At 37.8% G+C, this 16,838-nt stretch overlaps 1 protein-coding gene across 34 annotated transcripts in view; it reads right to left on the reverse strand.

Annotated features, from left to right (window-relative positions):
- Positions 1-16,838, reverse strand: part of RIMS1 (regulating synaptic membrane exocytosis 1) — a 436,905-nt gene that overhangs the window by 339,320 nt on the left and 80,747 nt on the right. For 32 of the 34 annotated variants that reach the window (XR_013960390.1, XM_080664365.1, XM_080664336.1 and 29 more), the window contains exon 2: positions 3,516-3,596. The exons of the other annotated variants lie outside the window; for them this stretch is intronic. Coding sequence is in view for 31 of the 32 variants with exons in the window: in XM_080664365.1 (XP_080520491.1) it covers positions 3,516-3,596 (81 nt within the window). In the remaining variant the exon portion in view is untranslated. The remainder of the gene's footprint in view (positions 1-3,515; positions 3,597-16,838) is intronic. 34 annotated transcript variants of the gene reach the window in all.

A 16,838-nucleotide genomic window follows, 5' to 3' on the forward strand; every position in this document is an offset into this window, starting at 1 on the left:
TGTTTAAAATATGACTGAATGACATTTTAATAATAACTAAAAAATAATCTTTGGATGTATTAAATACAGTCATCAAAAAATACAATATAAATTATATTGGCATGTTTATCCATCTATCTAGACTTGCAAAATAGAATGTACCAAGTAACACAAGTACAGTCCCCCTACTTCCTGTCTACCTACCACTCTCTCTTTTCCTACTCAGTCAATTGTTTTTGAGAAAGGCATGTGCAATCCCAGTCTCCTTTTCCTAACTTATCATTTCCTCCTCACACCTATAGAAATAGAGTATTTCCACCCACTTACACAGAAGTATGTTTGCAGTTTTGAGTATGTGAAACAGAGTTTATTCTTATATTATTATTAATTATTATATTCTTTATTTGTGTTATACCTGTAAACCTAGTTTTGCTCACCCCTGTATATTAAAACTGCTACGACAAATGCCCCCCTTGATTTCTATTTGGCCAAACCCCAAAGACATTTTTAATCTCGCAAGTAGTTGACTGATTTTCTGCTACACTTGATACTATTGTGGTTTTCCCCTTGTATTCCTCTGCTACCTAAGCTCTGGTTCTCCAAGAATCAGAGTTTAAGTTTTAGTTGTCATTTGAGTTGGGGGATCCTTTTCCTTTACCCATTCCTTAAGCATTATTTTTACCTAGGACTCCCTCTGGTATTTATTTTTTCTAATTATATATCCATAGGTGTCACAATCTACTTTCCCAGTTAACTGAATGCTTCAGTTTTATATCCCCAACTACTTCTTGGACGTATACCCTTGGATAAGGCACAGGTACCACAACATCATCATATCAAAATCTGAACTATTCACCACTCACCCACCCTTGGGCCTGGTTTGATTCTTTTATTCTTTTTGGTAATGATACTTAATCACCCAAACCAATAATACGATAATCCCCCAAACATTTTCCTTAAAAGCCATATGGAGCTGAGAATCACCCACTGCCCTTTTGCCTTCTCACTCAGTTCTTAAAATGCTTGCTTCTCACACTATCTGCTACTCCTATAGGCCAAGACCTTATCACATTTCTCTGGACTATTACAACAGTCTATCAACTGATTTGCTTATCTCTAGTTTTTCCCACATCACATTCATACACCATTTCCCCCACCTTTGTCAAAGTAAAGTAATACATATTTTAATACATAGAATAAATACCTGACTAAGCCACTCTCCTAATTAAAAACCATTGCTAAAACGTATAAATAAATACATATTTATTTATATTTTGACCCAGTTATCATATACAGAAATCTAAATTTATCCTACCAATACCAATCTGAGATGATTTTTTATTTTCTGATCTATTTCATTCATAATTAAAAATAAACAAAAAACTAGCCTCTACTGATTTCCAGACTCACTAAAAGATTATGACTTATATATTTAAAAACACTGATCTACAAGCTTGAGCTCATGCTTAATCATCCCTACACTCAATTTATTGTTGTCCTTTCCTATCAACCTAGAAAGAGGCACATATGTGACACACACCACTGTCTAAAGAGAATCGGTAGAAATAAGGAATGAGATGCAAATTTTAAATTCTTCAAGTCATCTAAAGAGAGGTGTACTGTTTTAGTTAGAAAAGTATAGAGTGAGCAAAGGGATTTTAGGAAAGAGAATCCAAAGGGATTATTTATGCTCCGCCACTATACTCAGAGGGACCACCAGGAAAGTTGCACTAGGTACAAGGTAAGTTACAATGGATTTCCACAAGTATAATCCTATGAAAAAATAAAATCAAAATAAGAGAAAAAATCTAAAATATTGTTGGGCCCTAACCAGTTTGGTTCAGTGGATAGAGTGTCAGCCTGTGGACTGAAGGGTCCCAGGTTCGATTCCAGTCAAGGGCATGTACCTTGATTGCAGGCACATTCCCAGTAGGGGGTGTGCAGGAGGCAGCTGATCAATGTCTCTCTCTCATCCATGTTTCTAACTCTCTATCCCTCTCCCTTCCTCTCTGTAAAAATCAATAAAATATATTTTTTTAAAAACAAATAAAATATTGTTGGGAGGGATATCTAATGGATTTTGAATGAGTGGGACCAATTTAACTGAAACCTTAATAAGTGGAACATATTTTTAAATAAATGTGAATTCTTCAAAATCCTTTCCCAGAAATTGCTTGAATCCTAATATAAGAAAAATATTTTCCACAACCTAGATCATAAGATAGAAAGTGAGGATCATAAGTTTTCCATCATCAGAAAAATGGCTTTATAGTAAGGACATTTATAGAAAAAAAATGGCAAAATGATTAAGAGTACTTCAAGCTTTGTATTTTTCTTCAATGTGATCATAAATCATTTTTACTAGGATTGAATAAAAATTATTTTGATTCATTAAAAAGTACTGATTAAATGTAGAATGATATTCAATGATATTCAAGTATTCTTTTTGAGATAAAATCTATAACCCACCAATGAAGCCTCTTGAAATTTATTTAACAAAATGTTATATCCTAAAGTATAAATAATTTTAAACTGTTTGTGACTACAGGTAATATACAAAAAATAAGCATTTAAATTTTTATTTAATTTTGTTCTTTGCTAATGCTAATAAAAATTACTTGTACCCATAGCAAAAGTATTACAAAAATTTACTTCTCATAATTTTTTTACAATTTTATCACTTTATTTTGGTCTTGCTTCAAAGAACTTTCAGATAGCTAAAAATATCTATTTAAAAGTCACTCTTAAGACACATTTCTTCAAAAGCTTTTCCTAAAAACCTTGGAAGGAGGCATTTCCCTAGTTATAACTACTTGGTTATGATAATTATGTTGAATATTGCCACTGCTGAGACATTTCAAGTGCAGGCTTAATTTTTTCTACCAGGAGCATAATTCTTTTCAAAAGACTGAATATATCTTGCTAATCTGCAGAATTTTAAAGCTCTTTACATTTTATCACATCAAAATCTGTATTCCCAACCCAGTTTACTTATTCAGCTTCTTCTCTACTTCCTTCTTCAGTTGGTCATTTAACTCTTCAGTAGTATCTACACTTAAGGTGCAATTATAAAGATAAAACTAGATGGGCAATCCGCTCTTTCAGATTATCCATTACCTTTCAACACCTGGTGTGAAGGTGGGTAATGGACTGCCTATGCATTTCCCTTTTTCACGCGTGCCACCCCTCTCTGTACCTTGCTTCCTACTTTCCCAGTCTTAGTTTCTAGTCCACATGCATTCCACATCCAAAAGGTATAGAATTTCTGCCACCCTAGAGCTCCCAAAATGTGTCTGTTTTCTCAAGTTTTATGCTTCTAATATGGCATTAGAAACATCACTTAGCAAAGATACTTAATATACAGAGTTCATGTTTGCAGATGATTTTATCTAATTCAATAGTAGCCTTTTTATTATACATACAACAGAGTAGCCAGAATATCTATGCCCACATGCAATGTGAATTAATAAATTCTGTAACCAGAGATCTGTGTAAGAGAGGACATTTTTAGTCAATAAAGCCAATGCCATACTCACGGTGAAGGTTGGTGGGGCTGGTTTTCAGCATTTCTTGGTGTTTTGCAGACAGCAGGCTTCGCCATGTCCCTGACAACACACCTGGGGCGCATGATAGACAGCACAACGCACTATTAATTATAAAAAGGGTAGAACAAATCTGGAAATTAAATACGGTACTAAAAACACAGTCTAAGGGGGAAATCTTTGCAAGCCCCTTAAATAATAACCTGAGGCCCTGGAAAAGCCCTTAGTGCTAGAAATCTCTGACTCAGGCTTCCAAGAGCTCAATTATACCCAAATAAAATCTGTGCTAGCCTCTGTATTTGACTGTCCTTTTAGCACCAATAAAATGATGGTCAGCAGCTCTCCCCATAGAAGAAAGGCCACTGAAAGCTATGGCCTCACCCTATGAAGACATTTGAAAGCTTTAAAAATAGGAACAGCTGTTGTGTTGCTATGTTAAAAAATGAGCAGGATTTTCTGTAGCTTTGGCTATTTTACTAAGACTCCTGTTTCATACCATTCATCACAACACAAGTCTTTCCTTTTAATGCAAAAAGAGACCTGAGCGGCCTCCAGACAGCCTCATGTTCAAAATCAAACTAAGGAAAGAGCTAGAAGAAAATATTCATATATATACAGTATGAGTGTGCCTGTGTGTGTGAAATAAATAGAGAAGATATATCCACAATGTGAAAAAGTAGTACAAGGTCTTTGTGTCTTAAGTCCTCCGTCACAGGATAAGTAAATGCAGAGGATAGACAATGTAACAGAGCTGCAACGGCTGCAGGAGACACTCTCTTACCCTCACGTCAAGAGGGCATATAGACCACCAGAGAGATTCACTGGCAGAAATCAGAAAACACCCCGATCTGAGGCTGTACTTGGATAGCTCAAAGATTCTTTCGCCTCAAAAGCTTAAAAACAAACATTGATTTATGTAGGGAAGCCTTGGTTATAAAGCTGAGACCCCCCACATCGTAGACTTTGCTAAATGGAAACACCCCTTAGGACCCAGGATTCTCAAACATAAATCTGGTTCTTAAACTTTCATGGAGTTTTCTTGGAGGTTTGACTGCACTACTTATACTTAAGGCGAGTCGTGTTATTCCAGAAGTGGATTCTTGGTGGGTCAGTGGCAGATCAATTTTTCCCAGAGCTAAAAGCTGCATGGCCAAATTCTCCACTTTTGAAAGAATGATACAGGCACACAGGGACACGACGCACAGAAACGTGCACACACACACACTGCTCATTCCAAACAAGGTCAAGTGAGACTTAAAAATTGGTATGTAACGTGACAAAAAAAGAAAACGGTGCCATTTCAAAGCCTCAACACACGTCCCTTCTGGGGCAAGGTAAAAAAAAAAAAAAAAAAAAAAAAAAAAAAAAAAAAGTGACTTGTCAAGTGCTAATGCTAAACTCTCAAGGGAATGATCAATCCCTCAGGAACCACAAGGCCTTCAGTTTCGTTCCAGTTTCGTTCCAGTTTCATGGGAGGAGACGGCCACCCAGGCTGCAGGGTTAAGAGAACATGTAAGGTAGCAGTTGTTAGGGAGAAGTAATATCCTAGAATTCCTGAACTCTGCAATTTTAAATCTAACTTATACAGAGTACAATGCCCAGGAAGTTAAATTTCATAGCACTGGAAAATCTTTAGCAATTCTCACCCAACTAAAAATAGCACATACAGCATGTTTAATCTACATGTGAAAATATCGGAAATATCACCCCCTTTAGAAAAAAAATTTAAGAACTATATCTGTAAGAAACCATATGCAAACTTCTATCTTAGTTCATTTCTTTTTTTTCTCCTGAAGTTTCAGGTATTTAATAACAAAGCTTTGAAATAAATCTGCTACTTAATTAGTTTTCCTTAAATATGCTCTTAAGTGAAATTTTTTAAAAGCAGGACAACATATATTTTTCATACTAATATATATTCTGACCATAAAACTATGATATAGCCAACTACTGAATCTGAGTTTTTAGGGGAAAAACTATCTGTTCCAAGTTGCTACTTATTCAACCAATTTAAGGGGGCTCTAAACTATGCTAATACATATTCTAACATATATTCCTACATTTTCTAATTTGAGTTATTTTTAGCTGAAATTTTTCACTATATAAGAAAGCCCTATACTATACTCAGATAGATATAAAGAGACATAATATACTACTAGTGTTTTTGTTAGTCTGAGTAGATTAACACATCTCTAAAATGAAAATTGATTGTTGTGTCTGGCATATCACAGTTTGGAGGGATAAAATGTAATAGTTTTGACAGTTCTAATGTATAGAAATTGTTTAGCGCCAGTACTTTCAAGTATCTCCCATGCATTAAAGTTATTATAATAAGATAGACCCCACATACTCTAAGAAACACAACTATGATATTTCAGTAAGTGTGGACATTAAGGATCTTTCTCTACATATGATTTATTCATTCTGCCAGACAGAAGAAGGCCACAAACAGTGCCACAATGCTGACTTCCCAGACTAGGAGTTCAAGGGTTTTAACCTCTTTCTCTTTACAAAGACTTTAATTACTCCGGGATTTATCAGACATGGACTCTTACCAGCCTTCAAACTGCATGTGAACATTCCCTCATCACTCAAGCATCAAGGAAGATTTATGCAAATGAGACATTCAGCTACCACCTCAGGGGAAGGCTCCAGTCTCCACCCTCAGCGCTGCAGGGTTTTATGAATGACTGCAATCAATGCAATGAATGGCTGCCAACTACCCACTCAGCCACTTCTACTCTTCCGTGCACTTACACACAGGAGAAACAAGTATTGCACGAGCCTGCCAATGAGGCTATAGTAAGGCTTTCATCTCACCAAACAGGAACTAAGTGTGCTTCCAGATACAGTATGTAAATTAAAAATCCTAAAGGCCTCCCCAAAATTATAATTTACATAATTACTTTCTTTCTTTTGACTTTCCATTTTGGTGCCTGCAATCACTAGCACCCCCACCAGCAAAAATATAAAGACAAAAAAATCCCACTATTTTATGAAACCTTATCTCAATTTGAACTTTATCAAAATCGTTTTATCTTTCATGACTAATGCCAGGAAACTAGTTTCTGTGCACTGAAGTCGCCAAATAGATTGTGACAGGTTTACATTTCTGTTCTCAATCTTTTGGTTTTAGAATTTTACCGGATTTCCCCTATCATCAATGGAGACAACAATTACATCATATTAGTGCTAAGAGAAAAAGCTTACTCCCCAAATGTTATTGTGCTAGTCTGCATTTGTCATAAGAGGCAGCTAAAGCAACATAAGGTTAACAGAATGAAACTTTCTTTTAAATACACAATCATCTAATTGTTGCCCACTGATTAAAAATACATAGAAACAAGAGAATACTTAGACAAGAAGAGAGCTCATGGGTGTTAGAGCCTGCCACTTTCTTCTAAATCTCAGATTCAGTGCTTATAGCCCTTCTTCCACATGTCATTAGCCAAAAGTATTTAAAAGACATGCAAAAGTCCTATCTCCACTTCGATCCCCACTTAACTCCAGACATCCAACTGCCTCCTCAATATTTTCATTTGAATTTCTAAGGGGCCTCTCAAATTCAGTATTTCCAAAATGGAACTCTTCATCTTTCCCACATCTCCTAACCCTTCCCTCCCCACCCGCCCCCTGAATCTTCCAGCAGCCATCTCCATCTTGGCTACATTGAAAATACATTTCTCTAGCTGTTCAGGCTAAAAACTTTAGACTTGGCTCCTCTTTTCTTTCACACCTGTGTCTGTCCAATACACCAGATTGGTTCTAATTTCAAACCATGCACCAAACCTGACCATTTCTCACCTCCTCCACTATCGCCATGCTGTCCTGAGCCAATATCACCTTCTACTTGGATTCCCACAACAGACTTTTAACTGGTAGCCGGACATTTACTTTTGTCCTTCTCCTGGAGTTTATTCTCAACACATCAGCCAAACTGACTCTTGAAAGAGAAATCAGACCATGACTTCAAAATCTTGCACTGGCTCCCCTCCCCGCTTCCCCACTCGCTCCCTCTGCTCCCAATACACCAGCCTCCATGCTGGTCTTTCTCAGACATTCCAGGCACGATCTTATCTTGGGGCTTTGCACCAACCCTTCTTTCTAGTGGAATGCTCTTGCCTGATATTGGTATGACAAACTGGGTTTGCCCCTTTCAAGTCTTTGTTCACAGGTCAGTAGTTGATGGTTCCTACTTTGACCATCCTACTTACTACACACTACTGTACTCTACTTCCCCTCACCACCACATCCATACACTTCCAATAACCTTCAGCTTGCTCTGCTACTTAGAAAAATGTGCTCCCTCCTGCTGCTGAAATATGAGCTGTTCAAGAGTAACTTTAAGAGCCTAGAACAGTGCCTGACATAATAGTCACTAAATATTTGTTAAATGAGTGAATAAGTTAAAAAAGCTGTAGATTTCAAGCTTGAGTAACTAACTTTACATGTTGAAACTTAATGATTTAGAAAATTATAGGTAATACCTTTTTGTAAGATTATAGCATAGTTTTATAAAATATTTACAAACTACAAATTAATTCAGGGCCAATAATTTTTGTGTAACTCTGCTAAATTTGTTTTATATGGTTTGACTAAGGTTCCGAACAAGAAAAAAATGTATTTGTCAGCAGATGACTACTTTAGTGGAAGACACTTTTTAATGCCAAGTAATTGCTTTGAACCAGTGAGATATTATTTTAACATCTGTACTGATAGTTTACCAAATAAAACTTAAAAGTAATTGTACATAAAGCAATTTCTTAATAGTAAAATCAGAAAAATCAATCCCCTTTTCCTTTTGATTTTTCTAAATAGGATAGGAAAATAAGAACTTCTGTTTATTAATGCTTATTTTGTACCAAAATGTACACATAATATTTCCTTTAATGTTCACCATAACTTACAAGGAGATATGATTGTCCCACTTGACAGATGAAGAAATGGTAGATCTAAGATATTACATTATCTTTCCAATGATAAATGGCAAATGTTGATATTTTAAGAAGCCAAGATTCGTATCAAGGGTCTGTTTGGCATCAAAATAATGTCCTTTCCATCATTACAAAATACCTCCTGCCATTAATACTTGAAAATGAATTAAAAGTAATAAAAATCAATCATGAAGTTACAGAATCCAGTATCCTCAGATATGTTTCAATACCATCGATTTTATGATATAGGTACATTGTTGAAACTATTCAAAAAGTCCCACATAATTGAGTGTTCTCTAAACATTATTCTAATATCATAAGACAGTATTCTCCAAATGTAACAGCAGAACAGGTGACCCCCTGATGATAGCAGGGTGTCAAGTTGATTAAACTAGAAATATAGAGTGACTGTAAGACCAATGAGAATAACTACAAAGTATGAAATGCAAAGCAGGTCATCCAGTATAGAAAAAGAGTTTAAGGAAAAGAACCAACAAAGCTAAAAAGATTTTTAAAATTCATTTGAAAGACAAATATAACACAATTGACACAAATCTCCTCAAATATTTTTCAAAGGAGGTCTTCAAAATTAATCTTCTCATTTTCATTTACAAATACTAAAAGAGAAAAAGCTGAAAATATTAATTAAAAAATTAGTTTTTATAAAATTGCATATTCTTGTCATTTAACGATGAACAAATGAGTATGATTACTATTATTCTTAAGATGAAGATGGGACCGTGAAAATGCTACACCAGAAGGAGAAAGTGGACATTGGTGTTTTGAAAAGCCAGATGTGCTAATCACAAATCACCAGGGCCTGCCACATCTCTGATGTGCATTTGGGAACCCTCAAAGGCTATATAATACTAATTATTATTTTAAAAATACATTGAGGACAGGAGAAATAGGTTCCTAATTGTAAGAAATGGGAAACAAGCTGGCCATTTTTCCAGAGAATGATAAGGCTTGCTGACCCTCCCCTAAAGAAGCCAGGAGGTTATTCACAAAACCAGGCAAAATAAAGGTGATAACAAGATAAAGATTCACTATAGAGATTAATTGGTGATTTAAAATTGTGGAAAAACAAATTTTTCAGACTAATAAGAAAATAATAGGTAAGAAGTCAAGTCCTTGGTCTTCTGGATTATTCAGATCTGCCCTGTTTATCATCCCTTATGTCTCCGGAATGCTAATAGTCTTGGTTCTAAAAGGTCTTAATATCGATTCCAATATTTCAACAATATGACCAATCAACCTCTTTTTAACCATGCTATTTTTTGTTAACACAATTAGTTTCTTTCTCCATTCACCAATTCTTGAGGTATTTTACATACCCATGAATTTATATTTGCTACCCCTCACACACTGACCCTTATATATATACTAGAGGCCCGGTGCATGAAATTGGTGCATGGGGGGGTGTGTCCCTCAGCCCAGCCTGAACCCTCTCCAATCTAGGACCCCTCAAGGGATGTCCGACTGCCCATTTAGGCCCGATCCCGATAGGATTGGGCCTAAACGGGCAGTCGGACATCCCTCTCACAATCCAGGACTGCTGGCTCCCAACTGCTCACCTGCCTGTCTTCCTGATTGGCCCTAACTGCTTCTGTCTGCCAGCCTAAGCACCCCCTAACCACTCCCCTGACAGCCTGATTGATGCCTAACTGCCCTCCCCTGCAGGCCTGGTCACCCCTAACTGCCCTCCCCTGCAGGCCTGGTCACCCCTAATTGCCCTCCCCTGCAGGCCTGGTCCCCCCCAAATGCCCTCCCCTGCAGGCCTGGTCCCCCCCAACTGCCCTACCCTGCAGGCCCGGTCGCCCCCAACTTCCCTCCTCTGCTGGCCTGGTGACCCCTAACTGCCCTCCCCTGCAAGCTTGATTGCCCCCAACTGCCCTCCCTTGCAGGCCTCATCCCTCACAACTGGCTATCTTGTGGCAGCCATCTTGTGACCACATGGGGGCAGCCATCTTTGACCACATGGGGACAGCCATCTTGTGTGTTGAAGTGATGGTCAATTTGCATATTACTCTTTTATTAGATAGGATAGAGGCCTGGTGCACGGGTGGGGGCCAGCTGGTTTGCCCTGAAGAGTGTCCCAGATCAGGGTGGGGGTTCCCTTGGGGCATGGGGTGGCCTGGGAGAGGGGCCTGTGGTGGTTTGCAGGCTGGCCACGCCCCCCAGCAACCCAAGCAGAGGCCCTGGTATCTGGGATTTATTTATCTTCTATAATTGAAACTTTGTAGCCTTGAGTGGAGGCCAGGGCAGGCCAGGGAGGGTGGGAAGCTTGGTTTCCTCCATCACTGGAGGCAATTCAAGCCTCCTGCTTGCTCCAGTTCCGTGGCCACTGCCATATTTGTTGGGTTAATTTGCATACTCGCTCCTGATTGGCTGGTGGGTGTGGCTTGTGGGCGTAGTGGAGGTATGGTCAGTTTACATGTTTCTCTTTTATTAGCTAGGATTTTTTTCCATTTTCTTTATTGATTAAGGTATTACATATGTGTCCTTATCCCCTCTCCTTGCCCCACCCCCCGCTCATGCCCTCACCCCCTGGTGTCTGTGTCCATTGGTTAGGATTATATGCATGCATACAAGTCCTTTGGTTGATCTCTCCCCATACCCCCACCTTCCCCTACCTTCCCTCTAAGGTTTGACTGTCTAATCAATGCTTCTTTGTCTCTGGAACTGACCCCTTTTATATTTTGCTGTTCTCCAAAAGTCACCTACTGCTGCCTGCAAAATAGTACAGATTTAGCAAAATCAAGAAGACCAGAAATTTCCTGCCACTAACCCTACGAGAACTTCTGTTCATTCCACAGAGAGGAGAAATCTATCCGGTAAAAAGTAAAGAACTTCCAAAGGAAGGAAGTAATCAATATAGTCAATGCAGCAGAGGCACCAAATAAGATGAGGCCTGAAATCATGGTTTGAACTCTCCAAGAGTAAAAAGAGATGGGGTTCAATAAAATTGCAGTGGGTCGATGGGAAAAAAGGTGATGTGAACATAGGGATAGAGAATATAGACAATTGCTGCAAATGTAGACAAAAGCTGAACTGAGAAAAGAGGAGTAATGAAGGAAAGCTGGTCTTTTTAATGCTTACAGGCACAAGTCTAGGTGAGGGAATTAGCTTGGGAAAGGTACAGGGGAGGGGAGGAGAAAAAAGTGATGGGATTAAGAAACAAACAAAACAAAAAAACTCTTAGACACAGACAACAGTACAGCAATTACCAGAGGGAGATAAAAGAGAGTAAAGGGGAGATAAATAGTAATGGAAGGACACTTGACTTGGGGTGGTGAACACACAATATAATATACAGATAATGTATTACAGAATTGTATACCTGAAACCTATATAGTTTTATTAACCAATGTCACCCCAATAAATTAAATCAAAAGGAAGAAAAAGCATTTCCATAAAACAAGATGAATTCCAAGAAATGTAAATATATTTAGACATGAAAACTATACAATAATAACAAGACAGAAAAATAGCAGTAAATAGTACCAGCTAAGAATTCTAGTGCCCATAGTGTGCCAGGAACTGTGCTAAGAACCCTACATGCCCTTAGTCATGTCATCTGGTCCTATGTTGTATATTGCACTTGGTGCTACTTGAGTTACAATTTTATTTCTGAAATACCACAATATCTTCTTAGAAGCACAATTCATCATTTCAAAAATCACTTCATATATATAAAACACTGTTTTTAGCCAATAAATTATTTCATCCTTATTCAAGTTTTAGCAAGAAGCACACAATTATAAGTGAATATTTCAAGTTTTAACCACCTCACATCCCCTTGCCACATTTCAGTGTTGTAGAATAATAGTTGTTAGATAATGGTTATCTATAGTCTAAATGTCCTGGATGCAAAATGCAATTTGGTAGTAGAGAGGGATGAATGGTATCTATAAAGATTATCGGCAGAGCTTTTTAACAACTAATGATTTTTCTGCTTTTTATGTGTAACATAAAACCACAGCTCTTTGAATAATGATTTTAGGGGGTTTTATGTATCTAAATAAGCTTTTCTCCACAAGTGTTCTCTGTTTTTTCTCATTGGGGAGCCAGAGAGCTAAATAAATATCTACTAGAGATCTGTAATAGTTCCTTGGTGGGATTTAAGTGGATTTTAAATAGATAAAATAAAATGGGAAAATGGAACATGGAAAAACATTAATGAAATCTTAGGCATTGCTTTCAATTAATTGTAACTATTTTCTCAATTAATTCACCTGCCTAGAAATCACAAAAACTGCAGCCAATCTGATATGAAAATACACTGAGTGACCAGATTATTATGATCTCTGAACACATAATAATCTGGCCACTCAGTGTATATCCTATATCAGCCGTGGGCAAACTACAGCCCGAGGGCCAGACCTGGCCCGTTCGGCTGTTCTATCTGGCCAGTGGAGCCGAAAGAGCGGAGGATTCTCTTGCTCTCCCCTCCGCTCCTTTACTTTGAATTTATATTAGTTCACAGAAACACTCCATCCATGCTTTTGTTCCAGCCCTCCGGTCCAGTTTAAGAACCCATTGTGGCCCTCGAGTCAAAAAGTTTGCCCACCCCTGTCCTATATAATAAAAGGCTAATATGCAAATCGTCCCCTCAACCAGGAGTTCGACCAGCAGGCAGGCCAGCCAACCGCCAATGTCCCCTCCCCCTGGCCAGGCTGGCCAGACCCCACCCATGCACGAATTCATGCACCGGGCCTCTAATATATATATATATATATATGTACTTGTATATATATATATATATATATATATATATATACACATACATACACACACACATATACATATATATACTGAGTAGCCAGATTATTATGCATTCAGAGATCATAATAATCTGGCCACTCAGTGTATATTATATATGGACAATTACCTGTGCATAAATATTAAAGTGGCATACAAGAAATATACACTATTTATAATAAAAAATGAAATACTTATTTTGTCAAGAGGCTATGATGCTTCTTTTACCTAAAATAGGAAAAGAATGAAACCAAATCATTTTGACACTTCAATGGAAACTTTAATACCCAAATATGATTACTTCTTTTTTTTAATTTTTTGTGTATTTAGAATGAGAAAAAAAACCTTATAAATAACTTTTTTCATCCCCTTCATCCAAACTGATTAAAATATGAACAGATAATTAGAAATACCTACACTGATGAAAGGTGTGACATTTAGAAAGACAGTACATGGGACTTCACTCTCCTCACTGACAAAGGTAAACATTGCCCAAGCCCTCTGCTCTCCTTCTTGATTTGATAAGACTGTCATTCTTGTGGCTTCCGATGGGCTGCTGGTTCCTGAACTGTTATTTTCAGACTTCATCTCCCAAATCTGTCAGGTCTTAAATCTGTATCTACCTTAGAACCGTCTACCAGCTGAGCTTCAACAGACTAAAATACTGAATTATCTATTCCTCCTCCTCTCAAACTTAAACACCTCCCAAGTTCGACATAGTAGTCAAGTAAATCTTCCCCTTACTGCTTGCTGTTCACAATCTTGATGCCACTATGACCTCTCACTGTCCTTACTGGCCAGTAAGACACTGAGTCCTCTGGCTGTTCCTTTGAAGGATCATAAAATTGCCCTTTCTTATTTATGTCTACTAGTTTCAAATTCATTTTCTCTCTTGAATGAACTACTCAAGTATTCTTCCTCACTCTCCAAGTTCTCTGATTCACAGTTATACAAAAGGGCTTCACATTCTCCACCATACCAAACACAAACACTAGTTCCAAGCTCTCCAGTTCCAGGGTATTTCATCTGCAAATTTCCTTATTCACTAATCTCTCCCTCTTAATTCCCAACACTGCCCATTTTCCAAGTCAGGCAAATAGCTCTCATATTTTTACAATATCATTCTCACCTCCATCCCATATGCCACTTTTCTTATTTAAAATCCCATCTGCCTCTTTTTCCCTCTCCATTAGTTTTTAGTCCTTTCAAAATTCAACTCATATGTACTAAACTCCAGGAAGCCTTCTAGGCTAAGGCTCTAATCTTTCACCAGTATCTTCTAAAAAAAATCAGTTCTTATATAGGCGTAAGAGCCTTTGTTTAATAGCTACAACTCAAATACCAGGAGGTTGTTCAAGAAATGTCTGCTTTAGAAATAGGACATAAAATGAAAGCATGTTCCAAGCCATGACTGAGAAGCACTGATGATTAGAATGTCTTAGTGATCAATTAATAAATCCTTACAGGACACCTGCTCTGCACCAAGAACCATGCCAAGATGCCAAATGCTATGATCACAACCTAAAAGTCAGTCAGTTCATCATTAGTAGTAATAATAATAACAACTTAGATTTATTGAGCATTTATTACACATGGACTGTTTTAAATTCCTTATATTCATTGACTCATTTGATCCTCACCACAACTCCATGTGGTAGGCAGATTAACTAACCATTTGATGTCACATTTACAAAGATCTGTTATGTGTAAATTTATTTCCTTGAAATGGCTTACATGATTCCTTGTTTAATATAAAAAATTAATTAACTTCAAACACAGATAAAAACAGTAAGATTTAAGTGTAGGACTCTAGATTAATATGCAATAAAGGCTGCTTTTTTCCCCAAAAAGTGTTAAATAAAAAGTATATTTCTTTTGAAGAATAAAACTCTAGTCTATTATACTTTTAATGTATACATATACTGCCATGTCTTAACTTAGTGTTCTCAAAGGTAATAAAATAATTTAAGTTACAATATCATATATAACTAATGTTCACATTGCTCTTCAGCACCACTTCCATAGTTCCAGCTAGTCAGTCACCCCTGGGATTTATTTGGTATATACCTCATATTTACAAGTCCATGGAGGTAGAACACATTAGAGGTTTCCAAACTTGAAAACAGAAATTTGTCTCACCTTCCATCCAAGTCACTATCTCCTTCTGTAGCATTTAGTCTTCTGCTGCAGGCAAACCTAAAGCCACAAAGAACTCACTAGCCTTGAGATAGTGAATTCTATTGTTAAAGATTTCTGACTACTGGAATATTGTGTTTTAAATGTTAACTGAAATCTGCCTCTATGTAACTTCCACACATGGGTCCTAATTCAGTTCTTAAAAAGCTGTATGGAACAAGTTTGCTGACTTTTATAAAGACCATCTCTTCATATATTTGAATCCAGTGGTCCTGTGTCCCCTTCATCCTCTCTTTACTTCTCTTACTCATCAGTCCCTCAATTATCGCTCACTAGGCATCTGTTCCAGAGACCTGCCACTCTAACTGTGCTTCTTTGGGTTAACAACTCTCTTAAAAATTGACTCCCTTTGTTGGACAATATTTTCACTCTAGGTCCACAGGAAGGAATATACACTCAAACTGTATAAACATCTCTCATATCCAGGTCATATAAAAAGGCCAACTGACATAAGTGATAGTCATGTAAAATTATCTATGTGTGACTTTCAAACCTGGTCATATATCAAAATCATCTAAAGAGATTTTTAAAGGAACAAATTCCTTGGGTCCCAGCCAAGACCTACAAAGTTGGAGTTTGGACTCAAGGATTTTCATATGCATAGCTTCCTGGGGTGATTCTAATATGTCCAGGCAGGTTTGGAAACTGCTGTGGAAGAATGAGCCATTCATTCATTCCACTGGACAATCTGAGTCCTTTCCTTAGAGGAAGTTAAACCACAAGAAGTCTTTGTAATGTTGACGGCATTGTCATAGTCCTTCATAAAATAGCTTTCCTAAACTGCATTTTAATGTTTAACTGCTCTCAGCTTTCACAACAGGTTAATACAAGAAATAGCTGTATGAAGTTGGTTTCTGCCTTTACAGTAAAATACTGTGAGGTCACTGTTTATTGCATCAGTTTGAGTCCTTTTTATAAAACTCTACATTCAGCCCAGCTGGTGTGGTTCAGTGGTTGAGTGTCCACCTATGAACCAGGAAGTCAGGGCACATGCCAGGTTGCAGGCTCGATCCTCAATGTGGGGTGTGCAGGAGGCAGCCAATCAATGATTCTCTCTCATCACTGATGTTTCAATCTCTCTCTCCATCTGAAATCAATAAAAATATATTTTAAAAATATATAAATATATATACACACACTAGAGGCCCGGTGCAAGAAATTCATGCATGGGGAAGGGGTGTCCCTCAGCCCAGCCTGCACCTTCTCCAATCTGGGACCCCTCCATGGATGTCCGACTGCCCGTATAGGCACGATCCCACAGACATCCCTACAGTCGGACATCCCTCTCACAATCCCGGACTACTGGCTCCCAACCATTTGCCTGCCTGCCAGCCTGACCATCCCCTACCCACTCCCCTCTCAGCCTGATCAATACCTAACTGCTCCCCTGCTGACCTGATTGCCCCTAACTGCCCTCCCCTGC

This window comes from Plecotus auritus (assembly GCF_963455305.1).
Source record: "Plecotus auritus genome assembly, chromosome: 4".
In the NCBI taxonomy this organism is placed as follows: Eukaryota; Metazoa; Chordata; class Mammalia; order Chiroptera; family Vespertilionidae; genus Plecotus; species Plecotus auritus.